The 13,987-nt window shown below is 41.7% G+C and overlaps 1 protein-coding gene across 2 annotated transcripts in view; it reads left to right on the forward strand.

The window, feature by feature from the left end:
• The first annotated feature begins 3,842 nt into the window (after window positions 1–3,842).
• LOC5571427 (superkiller viralicidic activity 2-like 2) overlaps window positions 3,843–13,987 on the forward strand; it is a 31,880-nt gene continuing 21,735 nt past the window's right edge. The window contains exons 1-3 of one of the 2 annotated variants that reach the window (XM_021845055.1): window positions 3,843–3,967; window positions 4,025–4,162; window positions 4,224–4,331. In XM_021845055.1, the coding sequence (XP_021700747.1) occupies window positions 4,026–4,162; window positions 4,224–4,331 (245 nt within the window). In that variant the 5' untranslated portion in view covers window positions 3,843–3,967; window position 4,025. The remainder of the gene's footprint in view (window positions 3,968–4,024; window positions 4,163–4,223; window positions 4,332–13,987) is intronic. The other variant, XM_021845057.1, reaches the window with a different exon arrangement.

A 13,987-nucleotide genomic window follows, 5' to 3' on the forward strand; every position in this document is an offset into this window, starting at 1 on the left:
GGAGGGGCGGTTTGAGATTTCTTACCCGCCATGCAAATTATATTTAATTTTCATACAAAAAATCTTACCATCGGGGGAGGGGGGTTGAGAAATCTCAAAAATTGTCTTACGTAATTAATGGACCGCCCCTATGTATCGTTATAAATTTTAAAGCTACATTTCCAAACTAATGAACCGCAGAAAAAATCAACAACTAATTATCGCATTGTCAAACATTCAAAAAAGCAAAATATGTCATATATTTTGCTCTATGCAAAACAACTTTCACGGGTTTATTCACAATTTTCATAACGCCAAAAATGGCCATTTTCGACACCCACCCACCCCCTCGTAACGCTTTTTGTATTAATATTTTATAAATTTTGTATGAACCGTAACAGCACGAATACACCCACCCACCCCCTTCAGCGTTATGAAATTTGTGAATGGGCCCCACCGAAATAATTTCAAGCGGATTACTCCTTAAGAAAAGTTCAAAACAAACATAACGCATGTTCGTTTGGCTCACGCTTTGACAGCTCTCGCTGCTCGATTGGCTCACACTTTGACAGAAATGTCAGCTTCCGCGTATCTCTCTTATAAAGGATCACTAATATTAGCCTGCTATTAGAATTCCCATTTAAAAAGGTATTGACAAGAAAAAACAACTTAATAAACATATACATATGGACAAGGACCACCTTCGCCTTGTTGGAAGCGAAGCGACTATGAAACTCCAGTAGGCTATGGCTAGCTGACGTATAATGGACCAATGCACGTGTTCACTATTTGACGTTTTAGAGGTGCCGTGTTATTTATGTTACCATAGAAACCAGTGAATTCGGCACCGCTCAAACGTCAAATTAGTGAACTCGTGCATCGGTCCATTGTAAATGAGTAGAAAAATAAATTTGTTCATTCTGTTCTTGCCCACTGAAGTAGAAGGTTGTTTTTATTCTTACACGCAAAAAAATTGTGCGGTAAAAACTACCATTTTAGGGGGTTAACTTAAGCGCTCGCACCGGCAATTTTCAGCAGACCAGAAATGCGCTTGATTTTACCATGTCTGTAGTCGGAATCAGATTGTTGTAAATTATTTCTGTCAAATGTACCAGTAATGCGGTGGGGTGTACCGTAAACATAGTAAATTGGTCTGAATTTCCATGGTAGTTTCAAGAATGGGTGTAGTCAACTAAAATAGTTATTTTTACCACAGAATTTTTTCCCGTGTACGACTACGGCCCACTTTCCCATACGCCTGGAATCCCATAAATCTCGCGTAACAATTCTAAAGGGCCAATAATCAAATTGTAAACAAATCGGGTTTTGATACCATTCGATAGCATCTCCCAACACCCACAAACTGTGCAAACATTGTCAACAAAATCATAAATCTTACCGTTATAAACTCGGTTTTCAAAACGGCCAATAACCGCTTTTTTCCAAATCATTCATTGGCCCCCGCTCGAAAAGGCCAATGATTGGTTCTCGCTCCATCAAGAGGGCCTACAATCGTAAAATTTCGCAAACTGTCATTGGCCTTAGCATGGTGAGAGGCCAATGACTCTCTCTTGCTCATTCATTGAAAACCGAAAAGGCCTAGCCTTGGGCCAAGCACGCTAATAAAATTCTATTTTGGCCAATAAAAAAGGCCCATGCCTTGATGAAAATCGAAAATGGGCCAAGCATTTAAACTCATCATTTTTTCCACATTTTTGTCAGTTTTCAGAATAAAATCGATTATTAGCGTCTAGTAATAGTAAATCGTCACTCAACTAGCAAGAAATCACATTGATTGATTTGAATTCTGAAAAATAGGAATTGAAAATGTGGTGAATAATATTCAAATCGAATTTTCTCAGAGTCAACGATCTGAGGATTGGCCCTTTTGAATTGTTACGCGAGAAATGTTTTTGGTTAATGATTAATTTTTTGAAGGTCGATAAAGTAGAAGAAGCCCGCTATTTTGGTATCGAAGTTTTGATAACATTTATCGAATATTTTTTACGTACAGTTATTTTTTTATGAATCGATGACGATCGCTATCGAATTGTTATATGTGCATCTTTAAAGCTCGATATAAAGATATGTGAAGAAATTTAAAGATATGGTTGACCGATTGCGAGGCTCCGAATAAAAGTGCGCGATTACGTCAGATCTATCTGGTATCTTCACCGCACTTATTCAGCATGAGATGACGAATAAGTGCGACGAAGACACTAAGCCGATCCGATGTAATCCCGTACATTTCTCGCATAACTTCTGATCTCGCCCTAAAAGCCATTGGTAACCATGTGTGTAGCTCGTTGTTTCTGAGCATTTCAAAGGATTTTCATGTAATTTAACAATGCTATGGGGAAGAAGGATAAATATCTATCTGCCCTTGATGTTGGTTTGGATGCTATTTCTTTCATTTGCTCAGAAAGAACGAGCTACGCAAGTGGTTACCAATGGCTTTTACGGCGTTATCTCAGAGTATGCGAGATTTATTCACGATTCTGCACTTATAAAGAATCCAGTTTCTAATGCAGTTTATATTTTAGAAAAAAAAATGTACTGGTTAATGGTTGACTACCACCAATAGAGGTAATAAACTATTCGTCATCAAACGTCAACATCCCACCGCAAAATCGCTAGTGTTTGGAGGGGATTTTAACCTCCAAATTGCCAAATAACCTCCAAATCATCACCTCCAAGTTAGTTCGAATGCCCTCCGTTATACGAAATGTGATGGCGCGTCGATCGTCGCAAGTTTATCGTTAAACAGTCATAGTTTATCTCTATTCTACCACCCCTGTTTGAATCTTTTCGGAGTTTTTTTTTCGTTTCAGTGCATTTTTTTTTGAACGAACTGCATGCTTGATGGCAACACTGTTGAAAAAGTCCGACTCTTTGACAAAATGCCGAAACGTCAATCTACACTGAGAAAAATCTACACGTCAAGGTCGTGTGTTTTACTTATAGATTTGCGCAATGAGGAAAACCACATGATTTGAGTGTGGTAGCCATATGGATTTCATCATTGGCTTCACGGTATAATAACATGTGTATCAACATTAGGTTGTCATGTGAAACAAACATGAATTTCCAAATATTAAATCATGAAAACCAACTGATTTGCTTATTGAATTCGAAATGTAGTAGCTTTAGATAGTCATGTGTGATAGAACATGAATGTCATGGGACTGAAAGAAGAAATTTGGTAGAAGAACTTTTGCTCCACAAAATATGGATCCGATTTTTCTACTAAACTATACATTATAATCAGTGTTTTCTTATAGAAAGGTAGAATTCTCGTATATCGGTGAACTTCACTAATAAAAGAAAAATCGAATTCACAAATTTTCATCTAACACTTTCAGCTTCAAAATTTGCTTCTTCACTTTGGAAGCATGATGATGACTGTCGTTCGACACGAGGTCCAACCGCAATTCAGTTCACTATGCATCCCATGGGTTGATCACAAACAATTTTAAAGCTTTGAACATGGAAATCGATAGCATAGCTCATCGATTTCATCATAACAATCTCATTGCGCATATCAATGAATCGACCAACTTGAACATGATGATTATGACACAAGATAACCATAAGCAAAACACACTGAATCCGTGTTGGAGTGATGATCTATGCGTCCATAGGTTGACACACACGAATCTGAAGAGAAAACTTCAGGAACTTATGTGGAAAAAATATGGAATCCCTGTTGTCGGTTGATGAATCAATCCATGAAGCAAAACAAAGGAATTTAATGTGTAACACACACGAAGTTTGCAAGAAAATCATAGCAAATCGAAATGGACGTTCATAAATCGATCCATAATTTTAAACACACAGATCGAGCGTGTGGATTTTTATCAGTGTAGAATCGAAAACACAAACACGCACGGGGCACGCTGTTTCACATTTTTGTTCAACAGTTTGCGGATTGTTTCGCAAAAAATCGTACAATTTCCATCGAAAACATCGTTAGTTTATTGTGGAAAACGTATCTAACGTGAAAAGTTATCTTGCTAGCGGTCTAATTGGTTTCTCTCCGACGAAGGATGGCGGATGTCGACGACCTGTTCAACTTGTTCGATGCCGATAATGACGACGACGACGCGGGAAATGTGCCCATCGTGGTGGAACAAGGGGACAAAGCCGAAGCACACCGGAAGGATTCTCCCGTGCCTGCCAAGGAGTAAGTGTTTCGTACTATCCTGATCCAGAACCATGGCTAGAGTATTATTGTTTCGTTACAGAGAATCGTCCGGAACCAAACGCGAGCTGGAAGACGAGAACGATGATGACGTCGAAGAATCGGAATCCAATAAACGGGCAAAAGTGGAATCGCTTTTGGATGATATCAAGTAAGATTAATTCTCACAGCAAAGTAATTAGTTAGTGATTAGTTTAGCGAACCCGTCAGAAACTATTAGATGACTATTCTATTTCAGAAATTTCTGTAATGATTTCTCTCCGATCCTTTCAGCAGTTTTTCGAGGAATGTTTTGAGGAATTCCTCTAGAATTTGTTACAGTAAATACTTGAGCACTCCATATCTACAACGTTCAGTAATCTTCTCAAAGATTACTGTGAAATTATTCCCAGTATTTCCTTCAGATATGTTTCGACTAACTCTTCTACCGAACATCCTATTTGTTACTATAGGAGATATGTGAATGATTCCTACTTTTTTCGAAACTTTTCTCAAGTTTCTAAAGCAAAATTTCCATGGATCCTTCAAAAGTTCGTTCAAGGTTTTACACAATTTAATACTACTGTAACTATTCTAACAATTCCTCCTATCTTTCCTTCAAAATTTTATTCAGGAATCTTTTTAAAGGTACTAGAGAAACCTTTCCAGAGACTATTACGCTACTATCGCACAATATCTTTGGGATCTTCTCAGATTCCTCAAGAAAAAGATCGAGGAATTCTTAATGTGATTCCTACAGAAATTTTTCCTGACGTGCTTTTAGCGACTCCTCCAAAGATCCCTCGAGAAATTCCTCTAGTGATTTCTCCACCAATTCTCCTAGAAAAATCTTCCAGCGGGTTTTCAAGAAATGATTAGAGAAATATATACAGAATCTGCCACAGGAAATCATTAAGCACTCCAATGCTACTACTTCAGTAATTTCCACAGGGATTATAGTGATTTTTTTTCCATAGTGACGTATATACTGCCCTTATACGCATAATTGTCCCATGTTACAAAATATGCAATCGAGAAAAACGTGTTTAAATATTTTAACACATTTAGGCCTCGTATTGACCAGGTGTGTGGTAAATTAAATTAAAATCTTTACAATAATATAAAGAATAGCGTGTTCATTAGAGTCAAGAGTTTGTATTATGGGAATAAAGTAAGTTTAGCTAAGAAATTCAAAGTAGGACTGTTATGCCTAGAAATACGGGGTTTTTGGTGAATTTGTACGCTTAACAGTCCCACTGATAGTAGTGACCACTCATTTGCTAAGCATACTGCTGTAGACAACCGTTCTTACGTATAGATTGTACCGAATGTAGAGGACGTATATCCTCAAGACTATGTTAAGGCACCTAATGAAGGCTCAAGTGACGTGTGCCAAACGGAGCCACGTGTGGGGAAGTGAAGAAATACGATTTTATAGCTTGGGATGGAAAGCAACGCTTTTTGTATGTGTGATAATGAGAAAATGTATGAGTTAGTGAAAGAAAGAGTGGATGAGTAAGTTAGAGAGTTTATCAGAAGTAATAAAAAAAAACAGTATGTGGCCAGGTCCAAGGCTGTTAAGTATCATGACTGACTTGCAACACTGACGAAACAAGCCTTCTCACTGTCGCAAGTCGAAACTATTTCATTTCATGTGCTCACTTCGTCAATTTGCAATGACAGAGCTCTCACGAGAGCAATTTTAATGCTGTTTTAGTATTGAAATTTGTATCTCATTTTGGAGAATTTCGGGAAGTAAATGTGTTTGAAACGATATCCACTCCCTTCTTGATTCGAACGATATGAACAACAATTATACCAGATAATTAAATAAAAATAGTCAAGTATGCGATTCCGTCACAGGCCGTAGTAACGGAAAAATGAAAGAGAATTTTGAGAAAATCTCTTTCATAGTCTCGCTGTTGACAGTGAGGTAAGCAAATATGTAAAAGTCGCGTGACACCCTGTATTTACATTGACGCTTTCCAGCCCTGGCCAGGTCATCTAAAACCTCTTGAACTATTCTTTTTTTGACTTGACTTTGACTTCTTCTTGACTTCATCAAGTTTGAAATGTCGCTAGATAGGTCTCAGAACCGCCAGTATAATGGCCACTTCCTCTGGGAAACAGGGTGTCCAAAACAACCTGGCATGTTATCAAATCATCCAAGAACCTTTGTATTACCCTTCTTCTTCTTCTTTCTGGCATTACGTTCCCACTGGGACAGAGCCTGCTTCTCAGCTTAGTGTTCTTATGAGCACTTCCACAGTTATTAACTGAGAGCTTACTGTGCCAATGACCATTTTTGCATGTGTATATCGTGTTTCAGGTACGAAGATACTTTATGCCCTGGGACGTCGAGAAAATTTCCAACCCGAAAAGATCCTCGACCGGTGGAATTCGAACTCACGCACGACCCTCAGCTTGGTCTTGCTGAATAGCTGCGCGTTTACCGCTACGGCTATCTGGGCCCCAGATATATTACCCTTCTTTAGCCTTGATTTGGGAATTGATGTTGCCAGCTAGGTTTCAGAACCGATAGTTTAGAGGCCATTTTCCTCAGGGAACCGGGAATTCAGAACAATCCGACATGTGGTCAAGTCATTCAAATACATTTGAGCAACCTTTAGACTTGATTCGCAACTTCATGAAAATGGATATGTCGCAAGCCAGGTTTCAGATTCGCCAATATAATGGCCAAAAACGGTCGAACTATATTAATTTAGACTTGGTTTGCTAAATCATGAGGTTGATTTGTCGCAAGCCATGGACTCGAAATCAAAGTGGTTACTGATTCTTCAAGTGGGATTATTTTAGTACTCCCCGTAATGAATCCAAAATTACGGTAAATTTCTAATCGATGACCGTGGTTAAAATACTTGAAGAATTTTGTGATCAACCCTAAAAATTTAACTGCAATTCATTGAAAAACGGATGGTAAATAATATTTCTATCAAATTTGACGTCAGCATGAATGATGAATGCATCCAATAATAAAAACACATAAAACAGGCTGTGTTCCACATGGGGTGTAAATCCAACATGAGAAGATATTCAAAACGATTTTCCCAAACACCAGCTAATTCAAAACTGTCTACTGAATATTGTGTTCCTCTAGAAATTTATGCAGTTCTTCCAAACATTTCTTGCGTAATTTCTCAATTTAAGGTGAAACAGTTTTGAATCAAACTTCCACGTTTGCACTAAAACTTCAAAGGCACTAATCTCACGAAGGAAGCATCTAACAACAGTGCACTTTTTATTTTGGATTTTTGCACTAGCTGAAAGCATAAAATAAGAAGATCAGGAACGTTTGTCTGCTATTCATCCAGTATAGTGCCTTTAAAAACGTTTCACACCAGTTAAATACTACTGTTTTTATTTTTAAAGTAATTCTTCCGATCTCTCCTACACAAATTTTTATCAGGAATTCTGTTCGATGTTTTTCAAGGAATTCCTGGTGAATATTATCCAGAGACATAGGAGGAGGTATCGACCGTGATTGTTTTTATGTTATTTTGTTTTACGGCTATAGCGGTCATGCGACTCAAAGCTAAAGGGAGTCTATAGAAGCAAATGATGGAAACGAATAGGTGCATAGGCGTCGCAAGGGAGCGACAAGATTGAAAATTTTTAATTAGGTGGTGAAAATTGAGCAAGCCATTTTAAAGTCAGTAAGCATCATTTGCTTTCCATCATTTGCTTCTATAGACTCCCTTTAGCTTTGAGTCGCATGACCGCTATAGCCGTAAAACAAAATAACATAAAAACAATCACGGTCGATACCTCCTCCTATGTATGATAAATTTGGCTAATAAGAAATGCAGTTCTAATAGGATCATGTGGTGACTGGCGGGAAGAGCACACATGATAAAGACAAACCATCTTTGACTGCGTGTTAATTCCCAATATCAGTCATCGATCGATAGAACCGTTCGATGATTGCCGTCAGTATAAGAGCACATTGAAGCCTCCTGTATTTTGCCTGTGTTGGTAGCAAAGCTCAAAGCTTTGAGCCAACCCTTTTCCAGTAGAGAAGCTAGGCAAAATACAGGACGCTTCGATGCTTACTGACTTTAAAATGGCTTGCTCAATTTTCACCACCTAATTAAAAATTTTCAATCTTGTCGCTCCCTTGCGACGCCTATGCACCTATTCGTTTCCATCATTTGCTTCTATAGACTCCCTTTAGATTTGAGTCGCATGACCGCTATAGCCGTAAAACAAAATAACATTATCCAGAGATTCAGAGCTGCTACCAGGTCTTTTTTGGAGACCAGTAGGTAAATTCTGGCGAACAATTTCTTCGAAGAGAAGAATTTTTTTCCATTATCCATCAGCAAGAAAGTTTTCCTTTCTTCGAAGAAAATACGCGCCGGATTTCGCCAACTGTAGGGTATTGCTGAAGACTAGTAGGATCTGCCTTCATCTTATCGGACCGGATTCTCATCTCCCTTCCGAAGATCAGCTTTAATGGGCTTTCTCCGGTTGAGCGTGACTTACGCTGGAATGCTGGATCCGATGACAACGCATTTTTCACTGACTTTACAGCATTCTCCGCAGCACCATTGGAAAAGATACTATATGGTGCTGCACGCAAGGGCTTGATTGCTCGAGACGAACAGAAAGCTTGAAATTGTTCCGAAGAAAACGTAGTTCCATTGTGCGACACCAGTCAGTGTACCGATGGAATTAAAACTGCTGATAAACTCCGAAATATTCTCGATCTATTTTTTCGAAGTTTGCGAACGAACAGGGAATGCTTCGATCCATTTACTATAACTGTCCAGTAGCACCAGGAAATCCGCTCCTCGGAACGAGAAATGATCCACGTGTACTCGGTCGCAGGGTGCATTCGTCAAACACCATGGTGAGATCGGTTCGCTTCGTTCGGGCCGCTGCTGGATGCACAACTCACATTTCTTGCATATATCTTCAATTTCTTTGTCTAGCGATGGCCACCAAAAATACGATCTTGCCAAGCTTTTTATCTTCACAATTCTCAGATGAACGGAGTGAAGCTCGTCTAGCAAGAACTAGTCCCACAGGAGAACGTCTTCTTCTACGCTCAGCTCTTCTCGTTTTTGGAAAAAAAAAATGTCTTCAGATTGTCCTCCTGAGTTGAGTTTGGCCAGCTCGATTTCACGTATTCAGCTACACAACTAAGCAACTTACTCACTAACTCACGACGGCTTTCAATAACGATTTGCTTGCGAACGAGTTTCAGCTTTGACGAAATTCAGAAAACTTGCTAATTCGTCCCCGTCTTCGTCTACTGTACCCTCGTCGTTTCCGCTGGGATACCGGGACAAATAATCTGCGGGAACATTTTGAACTTCTAACTTCTTTCACGTGTCGTATATCGTAATCGTAACCTGATAGAAACGCTGCCCAACGTTGAAGCCTACCAGCTGCCGTATCCGGGACACCTTTGGCACTGAACAGACCAGTCAATGGCTTGTGGTCTGCCATTAGCACAAAATGCCGGCCTTGAAAATAGTTTTTGAATTTGTTGATTCCGTAATAAATGGGCATTGCTACCTATTGAGTGTAACAATCTTTTACTCAAAATCCAATTGATTCACTTTGACAGTGAAAAGAAGAGAAACGTCAATAAAATTCAATATGTTGTTGTTCTTATCGAATCCGCACGTGTTTTGTTTTCTCTGCTAATTGAAAGTAAAATTCAATAGGTTATGTGTCCAGTTTTCGCGCGATTAAAGTTTTTTCGGTGATTTTTCGGTTTTCCGGGAGTAGTTCGCGAAAAGAAAACTTTGCTGTACGAGATGGAAGAGGAATCTAAAAGTTTCCGCATCAAACCGTTCGATGGAGTCGGTTTCAATAACTGGAGCTTCCGAATGCGGGCTTACCTCCAGCAATTAGAAGTGCTACATTGCGTGGAGAGAAGTGCGGAAGAAGAAGAGTTTTGGAATACTCCTGAAACGGCGACGGCAGAAGTGAAAGCGGCGAACGAGATCCGGATGGCAGCGCGAGTGCGGCAAGACAACAAGTGTCGGTCTGTACTGATACAGGCGGTGGCGGACAGCCACCTTGAATATGTCAAGGATAAGGTGTCCCCGAAACAGATCTGGGATGGTCTGCACGATATCTTCGAGCGGAAGAGTATTACCAACAGATTTTTGCTCAAGCGGCAACTGCTCTCGATGCGATACAACGAAAGTGACAAGCTACAGGATCATTTTTTACGATTCGATCAGCTGGTGCGAGAGATAAAGGGAGCCGGTGCTCGAATGGATGAAGAGGACGTAATTTGCCACCTAATGTTAACGATGCCAGAATCGTTTGATGCTGTCACCACAGCGATGGAAGCTATTTCGGAACGATTGACCATGGATTTGGTGCGTCGGAAGTATCTCGATGTTGAGGCCAAGCGACGAGGCCAGCGGCTGGAAACGGATACGGAGACTTCTGCCTTCGTTGGTAAATCCAAAGGCAAACTGAAATGTTTCGGCTGCGGGGAGCTCGGGCATAAACGAGCGCAATGTCCAAAGTTCAGCGAGAAGAAAAACAGTGTGCCGAAGCCGGCGAAGAAAGGTGACATGCAAAAGGCAAATGTGGGAGCAAGAACGGTATCGTTTGTGGCAGCCGAAACCCACCAGGCGGTGGCCGCGTCTAGTAAAGTGTCTGAGGTGCGCTGGTTTTTGGACAGTGGGGCCTCTGATCACATGTCCAACGACAAGTCACTGTTTTCGAGCATGGTTAAGTTGGATCGTCCGGTCGAAATTCTAACTGCCAAGAATGGTGTGAGTTTGCTTGCTGCTTACAAAGGCCGTGTTTGCGCTAGTGCTTTGGTGGATGGTGAAAAGATCCAGATCACGATGGATGACGTGTTGTATATTCCGGATTTGTCACTGAACTTGCTTTCGTTGCGACGGTTGGAAAATTCCGGGAAAAGAGTTGTGTTTTTCGGCGGAAAAGTGAGTGTCGAAGACGAAGAGGGCGTAGTGGCTACCGGAAGGCAACTTGGACGTTTGTACTGTATGGATCTTGTGTGTGAAAATGCCAAGCCTGAAGAAAAAGCGCTAGTGAGTGGACGGGTATGTAAGAGCTTGGAAGTGTGGCACTACCGATTCGGCCACCTCGGCAATGAAAATCTCATGAAGCTTGTGCGGAAAGAAATGGTCGATGGAATGCCAGTTGACTTCAGGCGCGGTAAATCTGAGAAGTTTGTGTGCGAACCGTGCATTAGTGCGAAGCAGACGCGCGAACCGTTCGAGTCGCGACCGGAAAAACGTGCTAGTAGGCCTCTTGAAATCGTGCACAGTGATGTTTGCGGCCCTATCACCCCACTATCGTGGGATGGCCATGCGTATTTTGTCACGTTTACCGACGATTACACGCATATGGCTGTGGTTTACCTCATGAAGCATAAGAACGAAGTGTTGGACCGGCTGATTGACTACGAGGCGATGGTGACGGCGCATTTCGGAACGAAGATTGCGCGTCTCCGAAGTGACAATGGCGGTGAGTATACCGGAAGAGCTATGAAGAAGTTTTGCAGGCAGAAAGGTATTAGGCTGGAAGTAACAGTGCCGTATACGCCTGAACAAAACGGGGTCAGCGAAAGGCTGAACCGTACGGCAGTAGAAAAAGTGCGCGCGATGCTAGAAGCCAGTCAGCTTCCGAAGAACATGTGGGGTGAGGCGTTGTATACCGCAGTATATCTGCTTAATCGCAGTCCGAGTGTGGCGGTGCAAGGTGACATTACGCCGTACGAAGCGTGGTATTGTAAAAGGCCAAACGTATCGAATCTACGCGTATTCGGAAGTGAGTGTTTTGTTCATGTCCCAAAAGCGTTAAGGAAGAAGCTTGATGCCAAAAGCCAGAAAGCAATTTTCGTGGGCTACGCGCCAAATGGTTTTCGGTGCTGGGATGGTGAAAAAGTGTTTGTGGCTAGAGATGTCGTCTTTAATGAGTCACAATTTGGAAAAAGTGTTGCGATTAACAAAAATACCGAAGATGAGGGAGTGATTATCACGGAGCGTTCGTGTATACCCGAGGGTCTTGGTGTTCGGAATGCCGGATCGCGACATGAGAACAGTCGTGCACCCAGTGAAGCAGTGGAAGACTGGGAATCTGCTGATGAACAGTTGGAAGGAGCTGTCGGAAGTTCGGACACAGGTCCAGAAGAGGGTGAGGAAGAAATCGTTAACGTGAGAAGAAGTGGTAGAGCGATTAACCCACCCAGATGGTTGAGTGATTATGACATGGATACAACCGAGGATATGACGGCGTTTGCACTAAGTGCGGAAGAATTTGTTGAAAACATTCCGTCGGACGTTGAAACACTGAAAACAAGAAGTGATTGGCCCATGTGGAAGAAAGCCATTGATGAAGAACTTGCATCACTGGAAAAGAATAACACTTGGACTCTTGTTGAACTGCCGGAAGGTCGGAAACTCGTGGATAACAAGTGGGTATTCAAAGTTAAACGAAACAGTGATGGAAAAGTGGAACGATACAAAGCCAGACTAGTGGCGCGCGGTTTTTCGCAGCGACGAGGCTTTGATTATGTGGACACTTACTCTCCGGTAGTGAAAATGACCACCCTGCGTGTTTTGTTGGCTCTGGCCAATCAGAATGATTGGGAAGTGCATCAGCTAGACGTGAAGTGTGCATTCTTAAACGGCGTGCTAGAAGAAGAAGTTTTTATGCGCCAGCCGTCTGGTTTTGAGCGGGGAGGTAGACTGGTTTGTAAATTGAACAAGGCGATATACGGACTAAAGCAGGCGTCGAGAAGGTGGAATTTGCGTTTCCATCAATTTATGGTCCGGTTGCAGTTCAATCAAAGTGAATATGATGTTATCTTGTACGTAATCATTTACGTGGACGATATACTCGTTATCGGGAATTCGTTGCAAGCGGTGCAAGAGTTGAAAGCGAAACTTTGTGATGAGTTTGAATCAAGAGATCTTCAGGAGGTGAAATCGTTTCTCGGTTTGAACATACACCGCGATCGCAAAGCAGGAGTTCTGACTGTAGACCAGCGTGTTTATGTGAACAGCGTTCTCGAGCGTTTCGGAATGAGTAACTGCAAGCCGTCTGTCATTCCCATGGAACCTGGTCTGAAGCTTGAGAAGAATAAGGAAGCAAAGGAGATGACATCTAAGCCGTATAGAGAGCTTATCGGCTGTCTGATGTACCTAATGGTGACATCCAGGCCGGACATATGTGCGGCCGTAAACTACTTTGCTGCGTTCCAGAGTTGTGCTACGGAGGAGCATTGGGTACACCTAAAACGGGTTTTACGCTATCTCCGAGGATCGATGGACTGCAAGCTCGTGTATTGTCGACGAGACCGATCAAGTGTGCTGGAGGCGTATGCTGATGCCGATTGGGGTAATGACCCGAACGATCGGCGCTCAATTTCTGGGTTCGTAATCAAACTGTATGGATCCGTCGTTGCTTGGGCTACCAGAAAACAGTCATCGGTAGCGCTTTCTACTACGGAAGCGGAGCTGATGGCGTTGTGCTCGACCAGTTGCGAGCTGATATGGTTGGCTAACTTGCTCAGCTCAATTGGATGTGTCGTTATGGAACCTGTCAACATCTTCGAGGACAATCAACCTTGTATTGCTCTCATAGTTGATCCAGGAAAGCAGAAAAGGTTGAAACACGTTGATATCCAGAGTTTCTTCGTCCGTGAGTTGGTGGAATCAGGTAAGGTCCGTCTTGTGTACCTGCCAACTGAACAACAAATTGCTGATGTCATGACGAAAGGTTTGGCTGGACCAAGGTTCAGAATGCTTCGTGGATTGCTGGGAATAATCAATTGAGGGGGAATATTGAGTGTAACAATCTTTTACT

The sequence above is a fragment of the Aedes aegypti genome, chromosome 2, assembly GCF_002204515.2.
Source record: "Aedes aegypti strain LVP_AGWG chromosome 2, AaegL5.0 Primary Assembly, whole genome shotgun sequence".
Taxonomy (NCBI): Eukaryota; Metazoa; Arthropoda; class Insecta; order Diptera; family Culicidae; genus Aedes; species Aedes aegypti.